This window comes from Thunnus maccoyii, chromosome 14 (assembly GCF_910596095.1).
Source record: "Thunnus maccoyii chromosome 14, fThuMac1.1, whole genome shotgun sequence".
In the NCBI taxonomy this organism is placed as follows: Eukaryota; Metazoa; Chordata; class Actinopteri; order Scombriformes; family Scombridae; genus Thunnus; species Thunnus maccoyii.
The window spans coordinates 22,431,771-22,450,136 of NC_056546.1; the positions used below are offsets into that span (position 1 = coordinate 22,431,771).

Here is an 18,366-nt window from a genome sequence, read left to right on the forward strand (position 1 = left end):
CGTAATAAGTACTTTTGTTACTTTAAATATATTTTTTCCATTACTTCTGTACTTCTACTTAAGCAAAATTTTGAATGCAGGAGTTTTATTAATGATGGAGTATTTTTACAGTGTGGTATTGCTACTTTAACCTCAGGAATATCTGGATGCTTCTTCCACCAACGATAATGTCTGCAGTTTTCATAGTTCATTCATTATGTTTCACTGAATGCTATGATTCAGACCTATTTAACATTTGTTTTTACAGTTACTGCTGATGTTTCATTTGCTCTTTAAACCAAAGGAATCCTTGAGAAGTTCTGGAGTCGAGTGACTAGCGCGCATGCGCAAGCTCGGTGTGTACGGAAGAGCTGCAGCAGCATGGTGAACGGTGTCAACTGAAATGATAAAACACGTTTTCTTGACAGGACCTCCAGGTAACTGTTTACACCCAGTGGGCTCAGTGCAGCTGAGGCTGTAGTCGGTGTAAATTCAGAACAGTCCGTCGGCTATCTTAACCTTGAGTGCTAATTAGCAAGCTATCAATAAATGATATTCAAGTGAGCTAACTTTAGCTGTTTTGGTCCAGACAAAATCAAACGTAACCGGTAAGTTTGTAATGGAACTACGCAGTTATGCGTAGTTACGATATTAAAGAATATCACTTTTTATATACGCAATACCATTATTGCTAGCTACTTTGATTTTGTTAATATGAGTCAATAATTTCTATCCAAAGATATTTGTTTCTGGCTAAATTTAGAAGATTGAAAGACGTGATTGTGGTAACAACATAACGAATATTTAATCTAGTTAAACTGTTTGGTGTGAGATGGAGGAGGATACAGAAAACAAATAAAAATAATAATTAAAATAAAAAAAAACAAAAAAAAAAACTGTATACCTTAAAATATTCCCTGAGCCAAGCCTATTTTTTCTTTTTTTTTTCTCTTTTTTTTTTTAATTTCATTGTTTAAATTTCTCAATCACATGTATTACCACTACTGTTGTTGCAACTACTTCTTTATTTCCATATTGTTAATTTTCTTTTTCTTTTTTCTCCTCTTAGTCCTTTTTTCTCTTTTTTACTTTGGGATGTTGGGATCGTGGGATGGCGGTTTACAGTAGTTATTGTAAAGTTGTTTGATCTTTCTTTTTCCCTCTTTTTTTAGAAGTAACTTGTAAGGAATCACTATTAACAAATAAAGAGTATTTAAAAAAACAAACAAATATTTTGCAGTCATGGAAAATTAAATGTCATTTACAATAATGGTATGTCAGTTGTTTGACAGTGTGTCTTGTTTTTGCTCCAGGTGTGGGGAAAACCACTCTGGTTCAGAAAGCCTGTGATGCTTTAGTGTCATCAGGAGTTGGAGTTGAAGGATTTTACACAGAGGAGGTCAGGGAGGGAGGCCGGAGAGTTGGCTTTGATGTCGTCACAGTGACGGGAGCGAGGGGCCACCTGTCCAGAATCAGGTAGCAGCGTTGGTCATCCTATCCAAATCAAACTAGCTGCTCTCTTTTATCATGCTGTTTTGAGTAACCCTAACGTCACTTCAACATACAGAGACATAGCTGGTGCATCTCATGGCAGAAGGGAATACACAGTTGGGCAGTATGTGGTTGATTTGCCTTCATTTGAAAACCTGGCTCTCCCCCTCTTCAGGAAGGTAAGACACCAGTCTTTTAAAATTACCCCCATCAATAGATCACAGAAAGCAAAACACTCCCCCCACTTAACAAATCATCAAACCTTTGATTTTCTCCAAACTGATGGAATAATTGGAAGCTTGCAAACACATAAATTCCAGAGTGACATTTTTAGTGTTCGTGGTGCCGTCTGGCTGTCACTGACCGTGATTAATCCAACATGTAAAGTGAGCCCGGAGTGCCGCCTACACATGTGCTGTAAAGGAAGGTGTCTATGCCTTGGCAGCACGTATACCACTTTCATCTCACTTAAGTGTTTCTGCAATCACTGCAAACCACCCATTAGGTGTAACATGCATGCACTGTCACAGGTCATCCATCAGTCAGTGAGATTCACATCCACGATTTCACCAGTGAAGCCTATTTCATCTTTTTAACAATTAATGACCAAACTGAACTGGTCTACTTTAATTTCTAAATTATAACCATCATCAGCTTTACATTTATGCATGCGTTGACAGTGCTCTTGCTTAAAGGACCAGAATGTAAGATTTAGGGTGATTTATTGGCAGAAATGCAATATAATATTCATAAGTACATTTTAATTAGCGTATAATCCCATGAAAATAAGAATCGTTGTGTTTTTGTTACCTTAGAATGAGCCCTTAATATCTACATAGGGAGCGGGTCCTCCTCTATGGAGTCCGCTATGTTTCTACAGTAGCCCAGAACGGACAAACCAAACACTGGCTCTAGAGAGGGCCTTTCACGTTTTTTTGCGAGTTTCGCAGCCACCGTAGGTTCTCCTACACGCTTGGAAGGGGAAGGTGAGGGCAGGGGTATTCAGTCGGTTACAATCTGCAACCTCACTGCTAGATGCCACTAAATCTTACACACTGGTCCTTTAATTCTGACACCCCCTCACCTCCAGGTAGGGTCAGCAGATGGGGGCGGCAGGAAGGTGTTTGTCATTGACGAGATTGGGAAAATGGAGCTCTTCAGCCAGTCATTCATCAGGGCAGTGAGGCAGACTTTAGATAGCTCCTCCTGCACCGTGCTGGGCACCATCCCCATCCCCAAGGGTAAACCACTGGGTCTGGTTGAAGAGGTGCGGAGCAGGAGAGATGTCAAGGTCTTCACTGTGAGTACAAATACAAGCACACTTGCTGGGAAAAAATAGATATTTAGGTCACTTCAGGAGCTTGTAAGTTCCACAATAGCTATAGGAAACTGTTTACACTATTCACTAGGTCTTAGGTCGGTCTGCTCACTAACACAGAGGGGGCATGCCCCACATTATCCCTCTCCTATAGCAGGATTAACTCTAAATCATGCGTGACTGATTCAACAACAAAGGGTGGTCTCAAATGTCAAAATAATTTATCACGGAAGACTCAGTTATGGATATTGTCATGCAAAATACTCACCATGCTGTGCTAGTTATTACAGTAAGCAAGGTTATGGGCAGTGTAAACATTTTCAGGAAACATATGATGGGTAATTTCATTTATGAGACAGTAGGTCAGACATTATGTATTTACAACATGTGGTTTAACAAAACGGACACTGTTCTGTGAGGCTTTAAGACATTTTTTATCACATTTCTCATGTTATTCATCTTTTGGCAGCACTGATAAATGTGTAAATGTACATTATATTCATTACTCGTACTTATCTTAAAATGGTTTTTGCTTATTTCTTTTCCCACTTAGGTGTCTAAAGAAAACAGAAATGCCATTCTACAAGATATTCTGTCAGCACTACAGGACTGTCTAAAACCTCCAACCTAACGTGGAGATTCAGAACCACTAAAAGGGGAAAACCCTGCAATTCCTGTGTGTGTTTCTGCTGACAACATGTTTCCATGCATATACAGTACAAGCGCACGCAGCCAGGCTACTCAGAGGATCCACACACGCTTCACGACAGGGTTGTGACCCAACCTAAAGGGCATCCCGAGCTGCTGGAAGAGTTAGTGTGTCACATGTACACAATTCATTTCTTTTTTCTTTCTCATACTGCCTCAAAATGGATTGCATGCTGAATAATTGATTATGAGATGGAACGCAGCGGGTTGAGTTGTTCAGTTAGTGTGTAAATACCCCCTGTGCTCTCAGAGTCAAGCGCCCGCTAGTCCTCAAAACAGCTCTGTTCTATTTTTAATGCAGCTGCTGACCATAAAGATTTACCTCCAGCAGCCATTTTGATTTGTTCATGAAGACAAGTGGTGTTTTTTTTTTTTTTTTTAAATGGACCCTGCTCATATGTTTAGTTCTTTGCTATGTGAGCCTCCTTGTGTTAGTCTAGTCTACATGTGGATGTACTCATTGAAAATCAATCAATATTTAACGGTGTAACTATGTCCAATCTTTTCATGGTTTATTCATATGATAACATGAACAAAAAACATTTGAAAAATAAACAGATGTTGTCTTCAGTTAGATTGTTCTCTCTGGTATTTATTTCTTCTATTCAAATGTGGAAACTGTACAATTACAAATGTCTTCATACTGACAATAAGCTTCAGTGTTGTTTTCATATGTCGGTAGAAATAAATAAATTGTCAGGGATTTTCTGCTCCATCCTGGGAGATAATGGAATTTCTATCCACATGGAGTCAGATTGCAGTAAAGGATAAATAGTATCACTCAGTATAGGATTTTTGAAATGTCAGAGTGCATTTATAAGGGATTTAGTCTGCTGTTACAGCTCAAAAGAGGTCTCTAAAGGGTTTTACAGCTGCGGAGTGAGACATGTTGTCAAACTTGAAGAGAAATGATGCTCTCTGACTGTCACCAAATGGTGAGTTAAATCTGGCACATTAATCCTTTTTGCCTTATGCAGATTATTATAGACAAAGTGGCTGTTTTAATATACAGTAGGTGAACAGCTCAAGAACATTCAAGGTTCACAAGTTTGTCAATAGTTCATATCAGACAGAAACTTGCTGCTTGTGGAATTTCACTGACTCTGTGTGAGCTCCAGATTCTGGCAGTTGTATCGAGGTTCTTAATAGAAACCTTCTGGCAAAGATATTTGTCTGAGCACCAAAAGCATCTTCAGGTCATTTCAAAGTGAAAATACATTTTCTGGCTTGTTTTTAATACCGCCTGTATAACTGATGTAACCTGTCAAGCTGGCTGCAGAGAGAGCTGCCAGCTGTGATCTGCGTCAGACTTGCTGCTGCGCCAGCATCTGCTCTGCGGCCACCACTGTGACGAAGCTCTCGCTGAATTGGCTTCAAAGTCAACATTGCAATGGTCGTATTTTTGAAAACTAACATGGAAATATGACGTTACATCGTTATTGTAGGCACAGACTTAACGGGTAATTAGAGTTGATGGTATGGTTTGTGTGGTAGTGCAAGCCAAGCGGCACTGCTGAGGGAGCTGGCTCTCCAGATTGGAAGGTGATCCTCAGCACCCTGCAGCAGGGTGGCAGATGGGTTATGTAACAGTGACACAGCCTTTGCCAGTTTTACCAAGTAAAGTCTGTGTGGATGCATTTGATGTGTCATGGTGTAATTAGCAGCTATATTGTCTGTACGGTGATATATTGGATGCATAATTTTATAGTATCATGATGGGTAGGAAATTTTCATCATATCAATATTATTTTAAAGCTATAAAGGAGACTTTTTTTTTCATTTTTGCACTCTGTAAAAACATTGCTATACATTTTTTTTTTTTTTACTGTATTTTTCGGTGACAGTCTCCAGAGGTGATCATCATGCTTGCTCTTTTACATACATAACGATTGTGCAACTGTAACAATTGGAGACGCTTTCAGGGGACTTGAATGCATTGATGTGTCCTAAGCAGGAGGAGTGTTGTGTGAAAAGCCATATAAAATAGCCTGAATGAATATGAAGTGAATTAATATCCATATCGCAGAGATGCATTCACACCATATCTACAGGACAGATGTCTGTGTGGCACCCTGCACGCTTTTATCCCTTTACACATGGAGGACATAGAAATGCAAGGAGCTTACCAACAATCCAGGACAAAAGGGAGCTTGCTTGTGGGAGGGAGGGGTGTGGAGCTGGCTCTTAGATGAAATTTCTCCCGAGTTATTGCACTTTGTGGTACCAGCCCGAGAGGCACAATGACAGCTGTAAACAGAGGGCGGGGAAGGGGGGTGGAGGGGGGTGGGGGGGCATATTATGATATATTGTCCGAGAAGCCCTCGGCCAAAATACCAAACACAGCTGATGAAAATCTGACATATTGTTCAAAGACCATGTGGGAGATAGACAAAAGCCTGCTCCGGCTTTCCCAAAGCCGGACTTCAAATTCACTGTTTATTTCCCAAGATGATTGTACGATTTATTGTAAGATGTGGAACTAAAGCTTCTTAGCATCTGCAATGTCAGATTTCTGTGTGCCAAACCCTGCACATGGTAAGTGCTTAGCAGTGCTCCTTTAAATCAAGGTCACTTCTCAGCATGTGCATATACAGTATGTGAGTTTTCACAGCTCCTGCCACAAGGCTTTGCATGGCCCACAAAATATGACAGCCAAGCAGTGGGATTTCAGATATATTTCCAGAAAGCCATAATTGAGCCTTAATTCAGCTCATTGTGCTAATGGGCATAACTAAGGTCCGCTGGCCTTGGCAGGTGGGCAGTTAATGTCAAATGGGATCTGAAGGCTGTGGAAATGAAGCCATTTGATCTGGGTTTCTAACCACTATTCCACCCTGCTGCCCACCATGATGATTCCTAAACCACTCTTCCCATTACATCACTTTCATGGGCTCCCCAGGGTTGCTGGAGGCAGACAGTGTTGGGTTTCAAAGCCTGTGTCCGGGCCACAAGCACTGCACCCCACTGCAGGTCTACCTTTTGAGCCTGGGATCAAAGCTGAAAGAGGCACGTGAATGAAAACAAAAGTGGAAAATCTCAACACAAACACAGATTTCTTCCTTTATCTATTCACCGACACTGACATAAATCTATATTTTTTTTTTATCCAGCAGCTCAACTTTAATACTTCCCTATAGAAATCTGTGATGTGTAAAGAGTCATGCATCCTTCTAGCCACAAGGACCATTTTCCATCATCAGCAGGGGAGGGGTTGAGGCCTGAGGACATCCCTCTCCTGTTACACTACCTTGATGGTTCCTTGTGATCTCCGGATCTCTTCGAATGACTGTTGTAACCCCTGTGAGTCACTTGGCTGCCTAACGCAACCTGGACTTTACCTTTGGGAGGATATGCCGTGTGGATTGTTATTAGCGGTTAGACAGGGGAAATGCAGCAACCCGAGAGTAGAGTGCGTGGGCGTTGTGTGTTGTGGTGCACATATCCATTGCTTGGCCACATAATCCCATAGAAAGAGGTGGTGGTGACACAAACAGAGTGAGTGCATCACTGTCACTGCAGGGGAGGAGTGAAACCCCCCTTACAGAGCCGTGATGGAAGCAGTGGGAGCTGTCAGCATGATAATATGGAGGTCAGAGGGCACAGAAAGGACACAATGATCGGGGGCATGGCGATCAATCTATCGGGCGGGGCGGCGTCCCTCTGGGCTGAAGAGGATGTGGCTGTCATTCCAAACTTGACAGAGAGGAGAAACATACAAAAACTGTCTTTATTGTGGAGAGAATGCTAACCAAAAGTTTGTTGTCCATGAAGAAAATAGATGCCATGTGTGCAGGCAGCAACTTCTTATCCTGAATGTCATTGTAGATCATTAACTTGTCTCGCACAAAGTACACTAATAACATATAGATCATTGCTGTGGCACATGAACATGACTTATACGGGGATTTTGTCTATAAAGTGAACAAACACTGGGTGTGTTTCCCAGGACTGCGAGAGGTTGAGTCATGCAGCATTCAGCTCTATAGAGTCTTGATAATGATTCACAGATTGCAGACCTGCCATGATTAATGCCTCTGCTAGATGCTTTTTGACAAATTTGCACCACAAACACAGAGCTTTTCGATCTGTTTCCATTCCATACGATGCTGTAGCTGCCGCGTGCATGTGTGTATGCGTATATACATGCCAAAACCACACTGTGACTTTTAGCAGTGCTATAGGAACTGAAAGGTGAAGCAGTGGTTGTGCCAAAACTTTTCTGTGCATGTTTTTACATCAGTTCAGAGGATTTTAAATTCAAGTACTGTTGCAGAGCAGCAGGTATACAACATGGGATGAAAGTTTGCTGTCTTGAGTCCAGTGCATTGTTTCATTTTAATTCAAAAATTCGTACCAAGTGATCCATTTCTTCACCATTTCCGTCTCTGCTGTTAATACTCTGTCCTTCACACATCTTGTAGAGAATTGCTGAATATTTTGTGATGCTAAACAATAGCATTTTGCAAACTCTTTATGCATATGACTCATTATGCAGCTATAACATCTGCAGAGAAAGCCCGGTTCCTCAGCATAAATGCAATGTTGATTATGGCATTTGAATCTCGTCTTTGAATGGATAGTGACAGGTTTTAATATGCAAAAATAAGGCTAATGATGTGAAGATGTTCTTAGCCTGGCCTGGCCTTTAATCTTTCTATTCATCTAATCCCTTTTCTCTTCAAAGCCTCCAGGCGACAACAGTAAAGCTTGAATAACAAACATTTTCACCACAATTGTAAGAAAAATGAACATCTTCAACAAAGAATCACAATTGAAGCAAATTATTGGTTTTTAATGTTTTATTATGAATAGTCTTTGCTACAATTAGTATTTAAGAAGTGTTAATATCAAGCACAAGCAGTATCAAACTGCTGATCTTTGTATAAGTATGAAGGAGAGGTTTTGGTGCACCACACACTGTACATGTGAAGGAGGGGAGCTGTAAAGATCTAGTGCAGTAATGTATGAATTCAGTATATTATTAATATTGAGTCACGGTGATATCACTTCTATGCAAATGTAATTTCTAAACTGATTTCTAACTGAGCTGTTTTTGTACATTGACAGTTAACCCAATAAACACAACAATCCAAAAAGATACAAAAGACAGATACGAAAATAAGACTGGTGGGAAAACGTGTCTTTCAATTAATCAAATCTACAGCTATACAGTGCACACTCACACAGTATTGTTCCTTTCACATGAACCAAAAACTGAAAAAGAACACACTCTTATTGTTAAGACTTCTCAGCCCGTGAAGTGATTTTTATAAAGCACATCAAAAATAAAAATGTGGTAGCTCTTCCGATCATAAATATAGTCAGTAGTAGCGTTTTTTTTTGCTCTTCAACAAACATGTGCACTGCACATAAGAAACTATTTATAAAAACCTTTATTTGTAAAAACTCAAAGGTCTTTTTTCCCAAAGAACTTTTTAAAGACAGACTTGTTGCGTGGCCGCGGCAGGCTGGCGTAGCTCCTCAGAGCGGCGTCCTGGTAGGTGTCCTGCTGCCATCCAGCTACGGCCAGCAGCGGAGGCTCAGAGCTTCTGCTTATGGACGTGCTGTCTGATGACTTGTCTCCGACTACCAGAGTCACACAGTAGTTAGAGCCTCTTTCCAGGCCCCTGCCTCCAGAGGTGTGCAACATAGGCTTGATCTTCTGATAAGTTGCTAAGAGAAAGCATAAAATAGAGACCATAAGGAGATAAAAACAGCTTAATATGACACACACACATTATGGATCTTGAGGTCATTTAGGTTAATGACTGTATACAAACCTGATGTAAAGGAGTGAGAGCGACGCTTGTTGCTGAGCCAGTCCTGACTGCTGGATACGGGGGAGAGAGGGGAGGATGAGCTGTTGTCTCTGGATCCTGCTGACAGTCTGTGAGTCACTGTCTGCATCAAACTGCTGCCATCATCATCATCATCTATAGAGAGACAAAAACTCAAATCATAAAGGCAAAAATGAAGCTGAGGAGTCTCAACAAAAAGTGAGGGAAACATACAGTAAACTGGTAGAAAATGTAGCTGTAAGACAATACATTGGCTCCCCCTAGTGGTAGATGCCACAACCGCAACAGTCATTCACCATTTCCTTTTGATGGTTAGTGTACTTATCATGGCAGTCTAAAACACTATGAAGCTAAATTATATTTTTAAATTCCATTTCAAGAATGACAGCAGCCTCAAGAGTTAAAAAGCTGATTTTTATGCAGTTTTGTTGATAAATATGTTGAAAATCAACAAAAATGCTGTTCAATCAATAACTACCACAGAGTAGTGTAGCTCCCCAACCACTACTGGCCTAGCTAGGCTGTTCAGTAGCCAACAATGGAGGGTGGTGCTTGTATTGCTTCTGCTAAGTGTGAATGTGGAGCAGATGCACATTCAGTCAACCCTGCCCAGGTAAATATAGGTTTTGTCTACACAGCAGAAGACCTTACCGCAGCGGCCTCCAGGTGAAGATGAGATGATCGACTGCTCATCCAATCTCCTTAAGTAACTCTGCGGCATGTGACTGAACTCTCTGGTGAGGACAACAATCTCTTTGGCTTGGGCGGCGCCTGGTGGTTTGAGCCTGGGAAACGTGGAGGTGACATCATGTCGGGAGGAGCAGTGGCATTTGGCCAGACTATGACACCCAGAGCAGAGGGAGGGCTTTCTGGAAGGAGGAAGGAAAAGTTTGTTGAAAAGTTTTTTGTTACAAAGCATTATTTTAAGGATCAGAAGCATTTCAAGTTTGGAAATCAATCTTTAGGTTGTTAAAACATCATATCTTACAAGGAAATGGGGAAGTCTTGATCGACAGGGACACTTGATATTGAAGAAACAGACTGACTCAGACCTTTTAAGACAAAACAAAACGTAAATTAATCACATCGTTGGCACATTCAGAATTGGCATTTCATATTTTTATATAAATAATTACATTTACCTGTGTTTGCTTGTATTTTCATCATCCATTTCTTCATCATAAAGCGTGAGGAGGCATTAAGAAGATATTCAGAACCATCACGCAGCCTGAAGGCCAGAAACCACAGCTGTTATAACCTCCAGTACACCTTTATCTCTTCTCTTGAAATAAATAACTATAAAACATGATCGTCATTGAAATCTGGTGATTGTTACAGTCTTACCGCAGACGAAAGCAGTTGGGTTTTTTAGTGTACTCTGGTGCAGACGAACACTCAGCTCCAATGAGGTTCAGAGGCAGGCCACATGCAGAACTCTGCATCACAGCACAGATTGATAATCACTGACCACAAAATTACTAATCTACTTCAATTATTGATCAATTTTGTACCTTTTCTGCTTACCCTCAGTGTATCCTTTCTATCCTGGTAGAAGCACAAGGTGTGTCTATACAGGACAGCATGGTAGGAGTTCCAGCCTCTGGAGGCCGCCTGTGAAAATAAGATAAGAGTGTGTGCTGCTGACTGTGGGCTTTACATTTGCTGACCGTGCAGGCTTAAACATCAAATAGAGCCTTTCTTACTTTCTTTCCTCCCAGCTGCAGCTTGTGCTTCCTCTCAAGCGTTCCCTCCATAGACTGCAGCTCAGGCTTTCCACTCTGAAGGATTTGAATTAATGACAAAATTCAGACAAAAAAAAACCCAACCTTGTCTCTGTGGTCAATCATAAGAGCTGTATCTCTGATATGCGAAGAGCTACACAAATTGCATTCAATCTCACCAGAGTGATACAGCGCCCTCCTGTGGCCACTGATTCTTCCTGCGTCTCCATGTCCTCCAGGCTCTGAGAGCCTTGTCTTTGATGACAGACTCCATCCAAACCCATGTGTACCGACAGTAGACTCATTGACTGGTCCTGTTCAGAAAGAGAAGATTCCACAGTCATCACTGATGACAAAAAATTAGGGTTCTGTGCAGTTGTGTTGCCTTTAATGTCTACAATGCTACAGTGACAAAAGCTGTGGAGCCCAAACTACAGATTTAGTGCATAATTACAGCAGTATGTATGCAAATAACTACTGTCATGCTTATTGATATTGTGTAAACATTTTACTTTATTATTATTGCATTAATTCAGCATCTAATAAATGTGGTAGAGTGTATTAGTGGGTCAGTTCACCCAAATGACATACACACATATTTCTTTTCTTTCCTCTATCTACACATGTAGATATTTTTAGTTTTATTTGCATTGAGATATCTGTCTGTGAGATTTCTGCCATGACACAATTTTCTTAGGAACTAATTCTATTTTTTTCGCTATTTATTTGTTATGTGTTGTGTGTCTGTGTGTGTGTGTATATGTTTTAATGTTTTAATTACCTGCCATACTTTCCACCATTGAGGACAAAAATGTTGTATTCTCTTCTATTCTATTAGTGGAAAATAGGTCCATTAAAAACTGTTTACAGTGAGGTCTTTGGATTAGCCAGAGGAACTGTGACAGTATTTCGCGACAGATGTTGATGTAGGATTGTAATTTCCATTGAATTGTGGTGGAAAAGCAGAAATTTCAAAGTCCTGTGTGTCAAAACCTGAGCAAATAAAACCAAAACTATCTTCATGGCTACATACCAAAAAGGTTAAGTCAGAAAATATGTATTTTTGTAATTTATGTGAAATGACTCTTCAAGGGGATAAAGTGCAACAGGTCAGTCTCATAGGTACTGACAGCTTATCAAATGTGGACCTCACCTTTGAACAACCTGTGTGCTCGTCCACCTCCTCCCCCACCTTTGCCCCCTCCACCTCCTCCTCCTCATCCTCTCTGTATTGGTAAATGTATCTCTGATTGTCTCCTACATCCGGTAGCTTCACTGGATCGGATGCCGTCTCATTCACTACCACTGAGCTCTTGCTGGCTTGTTCCCTGTTAGGAAATGCCGCCCAGGACCTCCTGTCTCCTACAGTCAGCGGAGGGAGGTGACCTTTGGGACTCTGCTCCTTGTCATAACCCAGCAAGCTCTGGACGTGGGGTGGCAGTCTGAACTCGGCCACGAGGAGGTTTGGTGCTGAGGCTGTGACCAGGTTCCTGTAGAGCACAGCTGGGGCTTTAGGAGAAGGTGTGCGGGAACGGGCCTCTCTAGATTGATCTGAGGATATGGACTCCTCCTGGTTGGGCTGGTACATGATATCTGAGCAGATACTCTGCCTATAGTTAGTAGTTTGGTTCCAGATGTCCTCCAGTTCTTCTTCTTCCTCCTCAAACTGTTGATGGTCAAGGTGGACAGGCTCTGGTTCTAGCACCTCTGAGTCCTTTGATAATCCCGAGGATGTTACATTGTTCTCTTTCAGTTTAGTGCAGTCTATACCTCCCACCTCAAGGGACAGGAGCTTCCCCACCACTCCCTTTGGCTGGGAGTTATCTGGACATGGTGCATCGGAGCAAAGCTTGATGCTGCTGGAGCTGGAGATGCCAGAGTCCACTGAGTCCTGACGAACACTCACTGTTGACTTCAGATTCACCACCATGTGAGAAGCTTGGCTCAGGCACTGTCCACTGTCCTCACGCACACTCTGGGGTCTCGCACATTTATGGTACTGATGTCCATTTAAGTCTCGAATGAGCGTATGGACACTGGGACACTCATGTTTATGTGCAGCTGTAGTAGAAGCGGGGACTTGGTTGACATAAATAGGGAGCTGGGAAGGCTGGCTGGTCACATCCCTTACAGCTGTACAGGTTTTAACCTCCGTTGACATTTTGTCCCACTCCTGCTCTGTATCCTCGTGCAGGCTGAACTGGGTCTTAGATAGGTCATTACATGGTACAGTCTGATCCTCATCTTCTTCCAGGGAAGGGGGAGATAGTTGGAAACTGCTGTCTATATCTGGCAAATCTTTTGCTACAACTGTTGAAGTCTGTGTTTCAGAAAAGCTGGTTTCTGCTGAACTGTGTGTGACGGCAGGAGGGGGTCGAGTCTGTTTGAAAGAGCTTAGGGCTGTGTGTCTCTGGGAATGTGGGTCTGGATCAGTCACTGCTCCTTTCTTGGACTCTGGGGGGGCGATAGTAATGATATCCTGAATGCTGGGGATGAGGGTCATATCCTTGGGTAGGTCGAAGCTAAGCACAGAGCCTAAAGAGAGGAATCTGCAGTGGCCTCTCACTTGGTTTGGCCCCTCTGAAACAGCATATGGAATAGTGCTGTACTCTCCTGCACAGTCTGTATCAATGTCCCTCAGCAGGGGATTCTTCATGTAGGCCATGGCATCTACTCCATCCCCACCCTTTGGTGAACTCTTCTTCCTCCTACCTTCCTTCAGCGGCCACGTATGCGTGTCATATGTGATCGTCTCACAGGCATAATGAGGTTCATCTGTTTGCTCCTCCACCCCCATGATTTTCTGGATAGTGTGTCTGCGAGCATCTCTCTTCCTCTTCCTCTTCTTGCCCATTCTCTTGAGGCTGCTGAAGATGGAGTTGCTGCCGCTCCTTGTTAAAGGGTGGAAGGACACGTTGGTTGTCTGAGGTGCAGACGCTGAGGATGATGGCGAGGAGGAAGAGGATGGCAAGAAAGTAGGGGAGGCTGAGGCTGTAGAGCGACTCTTTTGGCGGGGCAGAGTGATACTCTCATACACAGGGGCCACAGCCAAGTTGTTATCCTTGACATGCAAGTAGGTACTTACCTATAAAAAAGAGAGAAAAGAATATAAGGCATGTAGGTGAGCTCTTATTTCATGGAAGCTGTAAATGCATTATCGCAAATGGTTAACCCCGGAGAGACTCATGCGTGCTGCAGGTCGAAGCCTTGCAGCCCTCTGCGAGAACAAGAACTGTTTTATGTGTTACAGATGACTGATGACATGAGAGCAAAAATTACTTTAACAATCAGCTTCTTTTCTGAGACAAACATCAGCCCATTTTTCCTATACATCCCACACATCCAAAAAACAATGGATTCAGGAATGTACGAGCCTCACACAGCGATGCAAATGTATAAACGAACATGAAAGACAAAAAAAATTAGATGAAAGGACAAAAGGACATGATTGCAATCGCACACTTAGAGGGCTTAATCAAAATCATATGTGGCTGCACATGTCGTCATATGCAGCTGTAATGGCTTGACCTTTCAACTCTGTGACTAATCTCTTGTTTCTGTGGAAGCCCCAGACTATAAATCATAGTGTGCAGTCTGGGGGCCGTTCTTGAAAGTTCAGCACCAGTTCTCTGTCTAATGACTGTGCCTGTATTGGCAGCACTCCTGCTGGGAGCCATTTCGGAGCACAACTTTCACAGGAAGTGAGGGTGAGGTCACTTATTTTACACAATTGTGGCAAAGCCACAGAGAGCCAAACAAGACCAGGCTTACATCAGGCCTGTGGTGAAATGACAGAAGGAGAAGAGAGAGCTTCTGTCAACATTCACAGCAGGCGGGAGTCTGTGTGCTTTTCTTACTCATCACCCTCATTCTGTCTCTGTCATCGATGTTTTCCAGTTTTGAATCCTGGCTCATTTAAAAAGTTGAGGTCCAAAGAAAAGTTTGAAAGTCAGAGGAAAGTTGGATTGTTTAAAATACTGATTCATTGTCTAAATTTCTGCTGGGAATCTTTTATTCATCAAAGTTTACACAAAACAAGATGGAAGGGTAAAATGACTACTGACACATTATTGCAGAGATGGAAACACATTTAGCTAATCCAAAATATACACATTTATTTTCAGTGACATTACCTCACATTAAATATAGAGTATATATTATCTAACAGATCCTTGGCAACGCAATGCCTGGACCCTTACTTACATAATTTCTCTTGTTATTCAAGGCTGGGTTCAATAACACTTTATATGAAGCCTTTAAATATCATTATAGCTCTTTATCTTTAAATGCTGTCTACACCTAAATAAAAAAAAGATACAATACAATTGATAATCAAGTTTTACAGCCGCTTTCATTTGCAGAAGACTCATTGATTTAGAATTATTTACATCCCAATTTACTTGCAGAACAGAATTTAAATATGTTTTGGGGTTGGCATAATATTGTATATTTGACATAAATTGATTATATGCATTAAGTGGTATCAAAAGTATATTAGTTACATAAGCTAAGGTATTGCAATTTATTGTGGTTCAATTATTGGTGATAGATATATGTATCCCTACATCTCATTCATTACTATTATATTTTTACAAATGGATTGTAAAAGTAACACTTCTCCATTCCCATCCCATTAAATATCACTACAGAATGTGCTTCATTAAAACAGAATTTATTGGGTTTGTATTTGCATTTATGACTGCAGTTAAGTGGGAAATTCTGAGTTCTGACAGTAAAATGGTTTGTTGTTTTTTTCTCACGCTAACTGTAAATTTTCCAGCCGAAGAGACTTTGGAGATGATGTGAGTGCAAGTATGATAGCACTTTGGCAACACTCAAGATTTTAGACTTTCAATGTTTCCTTTTACTCTTGTGGCAGGATTACAGACAGGGCAACAACATGGGGAAGCTTAAGACCGTACCTTGTAACAGGGGTTAGTAGAGCATGCTCTCCCCAGAAAACTACACACAGCATGCAGTCCCACCACACTTCGAGACGCAGCATGCAATGCCATTTCACACCGCGCAATTTACCTCGTTTGCACTCTGCCGATAAATCTTTCTCTTTCGCTTTAAACTACCCAAAGTATTTTCCAAAAGCCCCTGGCAGCGCCTCCAAAAGTTTTTACAGGCAGAAGATTGAGGCACAGTGGGCTGAGGGAGAAAATGGGGAAAAAGGAAGACATGAAGGCCAAAGGAGAGGGAGGAAATGAACAGCAGCAGATAGTCAAGGAGGGAGATCCCATGCAGTGACAGAACAGGGAATTTCTCAACAAGTTCCTGTGATGTCCTTCAGGAACAGCAACAAATAATGTTATGCAAATTGCCTTTTGGTGCTTTGGTGAAGAAAAAATGTAATAACAGTGGAGGCCTTCAATGGTGACTTCTAGTGTAAAGTGATGAGTGTGTTTTCTCACCCTGTGGACAGGCTCAGAGGTCTTCTCCACTACCTCATCTGTCCTAGCAGGTGGGTCAAGCACCTGAACTTGGCTATCCCCTGTGTTACCAAAGCTGAAGATGAGGTTAACCGTGCCCCCTAAAGAGGGACTGCTGGGCTCTTTGAGGACCATGACGGAGGGTTTGGGAGACTCTGAGGAGGAGGCCTCAGCACCCCGTGATCCGATGCTGTTCATGAGTTCGTACCCATCCTCTGACTGCTTCTCATCCTGCTGCTCAGCTTGTGTGGATGGCAGGACTGAGAACTGGCTGTCTCCTGCTGCCTTTGGTTTGTCTTCATCTGATGTGATGACTGGGGACTGATGGGACTGGTAGGACTCTAGGTCAGGAGCTAAACTCTATAAGGGAAGCCACGGAGGGAACAATTAACAAATATTCACAGGATACACACTTAATCTGCACAACTAATGTTTTAAACCTCTTTCCAATTGCAGGAAACATATGGTAGGCTTGGCCTCGTTTTCTCTCCACTCTGCATGCCCAGTCAGTCAATCAATCAGTACTTGATTGTTGAATTTTTGTTATATTTCTTGTTTTATTCATTGTTTTACTTTTTGTAGTTGGCCTGATTTGTGTGGGCTTGGTATTTTTCTCAGCTACTGCCTGCCTGATGCCAAAATTGTCTACTTCAGGTTGTATCATAAGTTGTCTTTGATTAAAAAAATATTAACAAATGTTTTTACACACAAAAAAAGCTTCACTCATCAGCATTCAGGGACGATATTTATCTTCATGAGTGAAATCTGACTTAGTAAAATAAAAATCGTACTCCTAATAATCATTCACCACATTTTATGACTTTTCAAGGGGATTTTTTTCCCCCTAAGGCCCAAACTCAGTCCCTAGAGGAAACAACTCTCTGTTCATTTACCTCTGTTAATGGGGAACACATTGTGGCCTCAGAGTAAATGTTATCTTGTGAAGGCTCCTGTCTACTCTTCTTGTGAAGCCACTGTTGTTTCTGAGCTCTCCAGTGCACCAAAATCCACCCAAGCATACTCCGAAGTTCCTCCATGCGCTCTCTTACCTGCAAGACATTACTCAGGTTTTGTAAAAGCATAAAAAAAAAATAATTCCAACAATATATTCAAGGATCGCAGTGAGTATATGTGTGTGACCCTGCTCACCATCTGAGCGAGGTGGTGATCTTTGTCTAAAAGGTTTCTCCCTGTGGCTGCCAGCTCGTCAAACTCGTCAAACTTTTGCTCAATCTGCATATCCAGCTCTGCAGCCAATGGCCTCTGGCCGTCTTTCCCGAGATGCAAGGCGATATCTGAGAAAATGCATGACCTGGTGTCTTCTGTCCACGAGCTATCCGGAGGAGAGGGGGTGTGTTAGACAATGAACAGGGCTGTAAGAAAAGCCATACATTCACAAAACATGAGAATGACCAGACTCTCTCTCTGATAGGACAGACATTCATCGCCTTGTCACACTGGGCTCAGGAAAGTTACGTTGACCTCTTCAGCACATCTTAAATTATACATTTCACAAGGGACCTGTGTTTGACGAGGAACATCCTGTTCTTTACTTGCAAAGATATTGTAATGTGCAGATGTTCTCAGAAAGTGGATTACGAAAGAGTGTCTGGCTGTGAAAGGGGTCACAACATCCCCACGCCCTGCTTACATCATCGCGAGGTAGCTCCTGAAGAAGTCCTGGAGCTGCACAAACTCTTGCAGACGTGATTTGTTCTCCGTCACACTCGTTCCCAGCTCTGTCCATGCCTGCAGCGTTGCCTGGATCTTGGCCCCGAGTACATGCACTCTCTCTGGGCACAGCTCCTCCAGACGAGAAGCCTGGTCCTCCATCTCCTTCACCTCCTCTCTGATGACTTCATAGTCAATCTGTGGAGAATCACAATAAAAATCTATCATCTCTCATCATTCTTGGT

General features: G+C 42.0%; 2 protein-coding genes across 5 annotated transcripts in view; one reads left to right on the forward strand and one right to left on the reverse strand.

Moving 5' to 3' along the window:
• Positions 1-308: 308 nt before the first annotated feature.
• On the forward strand, positions 309-4,070 carry ntpcr (nucleoside-triphosphatase, cancer-related). Its single transcript, XM_042434297.1, has 5 exons — positions 309-416; positions 1,293-1,455; positions 1,547-1,649; positions 2,561-2,770; positions 3,342-4,070. Exons 1-5 carry the CDS (start codon positions 383-385, stop codon positions 3,417-3,419), a joined length of 588 nt encoding a protein of 195 aa, XP_042290231.1. The 5' UTR covers positions 309-382; the 3' UTR covers positions 3,420-4,070.
• A 4,210-nt stretch (positions 4,071-8,280) lies between these two features.
• LOC121912139 (spectrin beta chain, non-erythrocytic 1) overlaps positions 8,281-18,366 on the reverse strand; it is a 29,273-nt gene continuing 19,187 nt past the window's right edge. For 3 of the 4 annotated variants that reach the window (XM_042434224.1, XM_042434225.1, XM_042434223.1), the window contains exons 20-33: positions 18,102-18,319; positions 17,600-17,783; positions 17,344-17,499; positions 16,433-16,810; positions 12,169-14,100; positions 11,195-11,329; positions 10,998-11,072; positions 10,819-10,905; positions 10,639-10,730; positions 10,437-10,522; positions 10,283-10,346; positions 9,946-10,163; positions 9,277-9,429; positions 8,281-9,169 (exon numbers count right to left, since the gene is read on the reverse strand). In XM_042434224.1, coding sequence (XP_042290158.1) covers positions 8,904-9,169; positions 9,277-9,429; positions 9,946-10,163; positions 10,283-10,346; positions 10,437-10,522; positions 10,639-10,730; positions 10,819-10,905; positions 10,998-11,072; positions 11,195-11,329; positions 12,169-14,100; positions 16,433-16,810; positions 17,344-17,499; positions 17,600-17,783; positions 18,102-18,319 — 4,044 coding nt within the window. In that variant the 3' untranslated portion in view covers positions 8,281-8,903. The remainder of the gene's footprint in view (positions 9,170-9,276; positions 9,430-9,945; positions 10,164-10,282; positions 10,347-10,436; positions 10,523-10,638; positions 10,731-10,818; positions 10,906-10,997; positions 11,073-11,194; positions 11,330-12,168; positions 14,101-16,432; positions 16,811-17,343; positions 17,500-17,599; positions 17,784-18,101; positions 18,320-18,366) is intronic. The other variant, XM_042434226.1, reaches the window with a different exon arrangement.

Excerpts from the sequence above, each read along its gene's own strand:
- ntpcr (XM_042434297.1), top strand. The coding sequence starts at position 383 with ATGATAAAACACGTTTTCTTGACAGGACCTCCAG. Across the intron at positions 1,650-2,560 it reads CTCTCCCCCTCTTCAGGAAG|GTAGGGTCAGCAGATGGGGG; the intron begins GTAAGACACCAG and ends CCTCACCTCCAG. Across the intron at positions 2,771-3,341 it reads GAGATGTCAAGGTCTTCACT|GTGTCTAAAGAAAACAGAAA; the intron begins GTGAGTACAAAT and ends TTTCCCACTTAG.